We start from the raw sequence: 6000 nt of genomic DNA, 5'->3' as shown, positions 1-6000 counted from the left end.
CCCATCCTTCGGGCATCTTTCTTTCGCCAAGGTCATCGATTGAAAACTTGATCTCGTAACCGTCCTCGATGCGAACGTCGGGCTCAGATTTCATGAGCCAGAACATGGGCGCATCAGGTGGGTCGCGAGCCGGCCGTTCGGGGTTGACATCAGGGACGTCATCATAGGCATCGCGCAGCGCCCTGAGCTCGTCAACGAATTTTCGCGGCGGTGCCGTCTTCTTGGATGCAGCTCCGGATTTCTGCAGACGAGGTCAATTACAGCTTCATCTGGCCAACAGCAAACAGCAGCTGGTGTTCCGTTGACTGCAGAGAGGAAGACCGACCTTGACGGGCTTGGCAGGCGGGGCAGCTTTGGGCTCTGGAGAAGTGCTTCCTGGTCCAGCCTTGGGCTCTGGTTCAGCCTTGGGCTCTGGTTCCGCTTTGACCTTTGGTGCTGGCTTTGGCTTTGTGGTTTTTGTGCTGGGCTTCGAAGCTGCTGCGTGACGCTTGGCAGGCGGCGAGTCCTCATCAGACGTGTCGCTCTGCCGCTTCCGGGTCTTTGGCGGTGGTGCGGCCGGGACGGGCTTTGCTGTGTTCTGCCCGGCAGCAGCCTGACTTCGAGTGAGCCTCGCCATGGTTGATCGTAGCTGATGTAGCTGGAGTCTTGATGAGACGAAGCTCTGAGGGATGGGGATGCTTGGCAAGCGCGTCCAGACGAACTGAAGTCGCGTCATAGGAGCACAGGTGGCCGCAGCTGGCAGCATCCTCGGGCGCAATCGGCTCCGGACTTCAGCTGTCAACGGCGCTTCAGCTGTCAACGGCGCCAGCTGTCAGCAGTGGCCAGCACGCCAAGGCCGAACCCCGCGGTTCCCGACATCGGCTTGCCTCGGAACGGCGGGGTCAAAGCTGGTGATGCTTCGACTACCTGCCCGCCCTCTCCCTCTGACTCCCTCTCTATCATCTGCCCGCCCTCTCCCTCTGACTCCCTCTCTACCATCTGCTCTGCCTACCACCTCTACCTACTTCATTCAGCACGTTGATCATCCTGCGACTGGCAAACGCGTCCTCGCATATCCTCGAAACCCCCACCTTCAGCAACATGTCTCCAACGGCGTCCGAAACCATGGCGACTGAACTCGAACACCCGCCATCCTCCTACGCCCACCTCCTGCCCCCGAGCTGGACGACCCAAGTGACAGCCTGGCTCGCCGAAGACACGCCCTCCTTCGACTACGGCGGCTTCGTCGTCGGCGAGGCGCCCCGCACCGCGACCCTCTGGGCCAAGTCCCCCGGCGTCCTCGCCGGCGTCCCCTTCGCCACGGAGACGTTCCGCCAGTGCGGCTGCACAATCACCTGGCACGTCCCCGAGGGCACGCTCCTCGCCCCCCAGCCAGGCGTCCCGCTCGCCGTCGCCTCGGTCGCCGGCCCCGCGCGCGGCGTCCTCCTCGCCGAGCGAGTCGCCCTCAACACGCTGGCGCGCGCCGCCGGCATTGCCACGTCGGCACGGAACACGGTCGCCGCCGTCCGCGCCGCCGGCTACACGGGCATCCTCGCCGGCACGCGCAAGACGACGCCCGGCTTCCGCCTCGTCGAAAAGTATGCCATGCTCGTCGGCGGCGCCGACGCCCACCGCGTCGACCTCAGCGTCATGGTTGTGTTCAAGGACAACCACGTCTGGAGCCGCGGCAGCATCACCGACGCCGTGCGCGCCGCCCAGAGCGTCGCCGGCTTTGCGCTCAAGATTGAGGTCGAGGTTCAGAGCGAGGCTGAGGCCGACGAGGCCATCGAGGCCGGCGCCGACGTTGTCATGCTCGACAACTTCACCGGCGACGGCGTCAGGGTGGCGTCGAGGCGTCTGAAGGAGAAGTGGGCTGGCAAGAAGCACTTTTTGCTCGAGGTCTCGGGCGGGCTGACCATTGCCAATGCCGCCCAGTATGTCTGTCCGGGTATGTTTTCTCTTGCCTTTGCCCCTCTTGCCTGCGCCCCTCATCATCCCGCGCACCCTGCGTTGTAGTCTCTCTCTGCATGCCTGCTGATCAATACAGACGTCGACATCATCTCGACAAGTTCCATTCACCAGGGCGTGGGTTATGTAGACTTTTCCCTCAAGATCGATCACTAGAAATGGTCGACGTCCAAGAACCAAACCATCACCAACCACGTGCCACCATGCACCATGCTGAACATGACCGACGCCTACGTCTTTCCTTCCTGCACACTGTCGGGAGACGGGATCCTCGGGAGACGGGATCCAATTCGCTACGGGCGTGTTCTTGACTTGCATTGCATCGCAAGCATAACTCTAGCTCTCGTCCCGTTCACATGGGCACCCGCAGCCCTGGCACCAATATCCGGTCCACCCCCCCCTGCAAATAAACCACAGCCTCGCCTTGCACCCTCTGATCCTCGACTGCCGGCCTAGAATGCAGATTCCTGACTATTCGCCGTCACTGCTGCAACAGCCAACAGTGACGGACGTCTGGTTTCTCGTCGTCGGCACGTCAAGCGCTGGGTTGGATGTGAAGAAGTCGGCCGGTCGAAGGTTCAGGTGGTGAATCTCGACAGGCCTGCGTCTCTCGTTAGCCTGCCTCCTCTCCCGCAGTCCATCAGGCTTCACTTACATGACAGGCCAGTCCTCGACGCGAGGATTGTGCGTCAGCCCGAAAACAGCCCACAGAACCGGCGAACTGAGTCTGCCCTTGACATGACCATCGCTAGCGGCATCTCCATTGGCCTCATGCCTCTCTGCATCGCCCGAGAACCAGTCGCCTCGCTTGACCATGTCGTACACACCGCCCGTCTCCTCGAGGCTCTGATTCGTAAACTCGCCCGCCGCCCACAGCTCGCCCTCTCGGTACCCGGTCACCCACGCGTGGTGCTGCGCGAACCTGGCCCGGCGCGCCTGCCGGCTCTCCCCGTCGGCGAGCAGGAGCTGCGTCGCCGGGGCTGTCAGCTTGTACCCGACGTTGCGGCCGGACACGTCATTCTTCTTCGTGGCGTTCTCCAGGCGGATGACGCGGTTCAGCTTCGGTTCGGCGTCGACCCAGCACGCCCTCTCCACCGTTTTCTTCCGAACCTCGTAGTAGTTGCCAAACGGGTTCGTCGCCGGGTCCTGCCTCACAGGCACGCTCTCCTCGACGACGACGCGCGACTGGCCGTCGGCGTACGAGTCGATGGCCGGGTCGATGCGGACGGCGAACATGTGCTGGTGGTTCTGGGCCAGGACGCCGGGCGCCACGACGTTGCCGTAGCGGGACGTCTTGCCGGCGTCAATGCCCACGACGCTCATGATGCCCGTGGCGCGCGTCTCGATCGTGACGCCGCCGGCCGTGTCGAGCTTGTAGGCGAAGACGTACACGTAGTTGCCCATGGTTCACGGCACACTGGACGACGAGCTCGCGGTGGCGGGCCGCGACGGCGCGCTTCGTGCGGTAGTTGGTGTGCTTCCACCCGATGCCGTTGTCCTGCTCGTGCAGGCAGACGGTCGCCTTGACCAGCTTCGGGTCGCCCGAGGGCTCGACGAGGAAGTTGTCAAAGTAGTGAATCGCACCCAGGCAGTCGCAGCCCAGCTCGAGGCTGTTCGCCGAGAGCCCGAAGCCGCCGTCGCCGAGGTCGAACGCCTGCTTGCGGTGGAACGGCGGACGGGGGTCGGCGTACGGCACCGTCAGCTCGCTGTAGCTGAGGCGGTAGAGGATGGGCCGGTTGTCGTAGCAGAGGTCGTGGAGGACTGCGCCTTCTCTGGGGGTGAAGCCGAGGCGGAACCGCCACTTTTGCCACTCCACGAGGTTGTCTGTATGCACCGTGAAAGAAGCCCCCTCTGGTTGCGTGATGTTGATGGGCTTCATGTCTGTCCGCAGCGGGCGGTCGAGAAGCTCCTCGATGTATTCGGCAGGCTTGACGTTCTCGAAGAGTGGCTTCGGGGCAGCCTGTCGAGGATGGGCGCCGATGCCGTCTTCTTCGCCCCCCGTCGCCAGGCGATCGATGCGGATGACCTTGCCTGTAGCGAGGTCTACGACGGGCGTGATGGGAATGTGATTGCCGTAGTAGTTCGAATCGGCATTCTTGCTGGACGTGTCACGGGCAAAGACGAGTCCTTGCATGACCCGGGGAACGTCCTCTCCGGGGTCAGGTCCCCCGTACGGCCACGGATCGATGGCGATGACAAAGTGCTCGGGTATTGCGAACTCCGCCATGGCATCTTTGAACATTTGCGAGTTGACGCACGCATCTTGGAAGATGCCGAACTCCATGCTAGTCCCCGTCAGTTGCTGCAATTTCCCCGTGGCAGGCAGATGGTCTTACAGGCTTATGCTGGCTTGGCGCTTGGGACCGGCAACGCGTCGCTCGACTTGCTTCCCGAGCCCCAGGTCGATGATGGACTGAGTATACTGTACCGACTTGGAGGCCGCGTGGATGACATCGTACTGAAGAAGAGCCAGGCGCGGCGGGCGTGGGGTGTCGTCGGTCAGGCGGCCCTCATGCTCAGCCTGGAGGAATGGGACAAGCTTTGACTTGACAGGCTCTTGAAGGCAGCCGGAACGGAAGAAGAGGGTGTGTCCGGCTTCTTGCAGCTTGACAATGTCGCGAGCCTGCTCCAGCTCGGCCTTGGTGAGAGGCGACAGCGGGTGGACCGCCATGGCGAAGACGCGGTATGCTGGCTGATGAAAGTGCTGCTTGAAACAGCTAGATGAATAAAATGGCTACATTTGGCTTGATATATATAATCATGAGTGCATAGAGCTCTAACCTCGAGGATCGTGTTGTCGAGAAGTTGATTAGCCGAGGTTGACGGCTGTGTTCTGAGTTTGACTTAAAGGTGTCATATCTCAGGTAAAATGTATAACAAGTGAGTTATATAGGCTGTTGAGCTGTTGACTGGACTGGGTAGGCTACTATCTGGAATTAAGTTTTAATCTCTCTGTAACTACTGATTTAAACTTCTCAATATTGACGACTTACACTTTTACTCCTACACTACGGAATCATAATCGTACAATGGTCTCTACCCATTATATAAAAATAGAGAATGTCTCTACCAGCGAATACATACGCCTACAGCTTTACATTTGCTAGAGTACTAAACTATGGATTTACTAGGTACTAGGAGTATATATTAGAATACAGCTAAGCGGGTTTACGTAGTCACCTACCTTGCGAGCGCTCGCAATCAGATATCAGTTATTGTCTATTTGCATATTTTGGTTTTACTCCCTCAAGTCTCTAGTAATCTATTATATTTCAAAGGTACTCAAACCTTGTGTTTGATTATCACCGAGCCCTCGGCAATTGCATCGCATTCCCTCGGGTCAGCCTCCTGACAGTACATGGAAATAACCGGAGAGCGTACATAGCTGCGTAGACTGACGATTACGGGCGACACAATTCAGCCCAATACGATGAGTATACCTAGATTTCGCATGCATTCAAGCAACTGCGGCTCTTGTGCCGCTAGTGCCAGAACGGGCCTTGGTGACCAGGCAGGCGTCACGACGGAACACACAACAAAAGCTGTATGTCTGTTCTGTAGGTGTAAGATACCTTAGCTGAATGGGTCTATCTGGGAAGGTAGGCGACGCAGGCTTATGCAGATAACGTAGGCGCGTGCCAGGCCACAGGCCACCCACAGGGCAGGTCATTCCATTCCATTCGTATCGTGCTCGAACCCTTCAGCTTCGCCATCGACGGCCCCTTGGCGACTGCATTGCGTTCTTTCAGACCGGCTCCCTTACAGTAGTGAATCTTGGGTTTTGGTGTTACGGGTCAGATCCGCTGACGGTATATGGGCCTGGGGCCTAGACCTGTACAAAGGCAACCCAATTGACTTCACGACGTTGATTCAATGAATGTCCTCTTAGCTTGGTTGAATAGCTGCCGCAATACACCGACGTCCGTGTGAGATTTGCCGCGAAGCTTTTCTAGGGCCGGCTGTAGCGATTGGTCTTGGTTAGGCGGCTCTTGTCAGCGGATTCTGTCGGTACCTGTCTACCTTGCCTTGAGAAAGCATCGGAGGGTATGTAGC

General features: G+C 59.1%; 3 protein-coding genes across 3 annotated transcripts; 1 reads left to right on the top strand and 2 right to left on the bottom strand.

The window, feature by feature from the left end:
* Positions 1–265: 265 nt before the first annotated feature.
* On the bottom strand, positions 266–616 carry VDAG_02823 (uncharacterized protein; the record flags this gene model as incomplete). Its single annotated transcript, XM_009653476.1, has 1 exon — positions 266–616. One exon carries the CDS (start codon positions 614–616, stop codon positions 266–268), a length of 351 nt encoding a protein of 116 aa, XP_009651771.1.
* Positions 617–1104: 488 nt separating this feature from the next.
* On the top strand, positions 1105–2103 carry VDAG_02822 (nicotinate-nucleotide pyrophosphorylase; the record flags this gene model as incomplete). Its single annotated transcript, XM_009653475.1, has 2 exons — positions 1105–1927; positions 2027–2103. 2 exons carry the CDS (start codon positions 1105–1107, stop codon positions 2101–2103), a joined length of 900 nt encoding a protein of 299 aa, XP_009651770.1.
* A 315-nt stretch (positions 2104–2418) lies between these two features.
* VDAG_02821 (copper amine oxidase) lies at positions 2419–4618 on the bottom strand (the record flags this gene model as incomplete). The annotated part of the gene is made up of 4 exons (XM_009653474.1): positions 2419–2548; positions 2603–3318; positions 3371–4232; positions 4284–4618. 4 exons carry the CDS (start codon positions 4616–4618, stop codon positions 2419–2421), a joined length of 2043 nt encoding a protein of 680 aa, XP_009651769.1.
* Between the last annotated feature and the right edge of the window lie 1382 nt (positions 4619–6000).

Source organism: Verticillium dahliae, genomic scaffold (assembly GCF_000150675.1).
Source record: "Verticillium dahliae VdLs.17 supercont1.4 genomic scaffold, whole genome shotgun sequence".
Classification (NCBI taxonomy): domain Eukaryota; kingdom Fungi; phylum Ascomycota; class Sordariomycetes; order Glomerellales; family Plectosphaerellaceae; genus Verticillium; species Verticillium dahliae.
The sequence above is the reverse complement of the archived record's forward strand: the minus strand, read 5'-3'. Positions and strand labels throughout refer to the sequence as shown.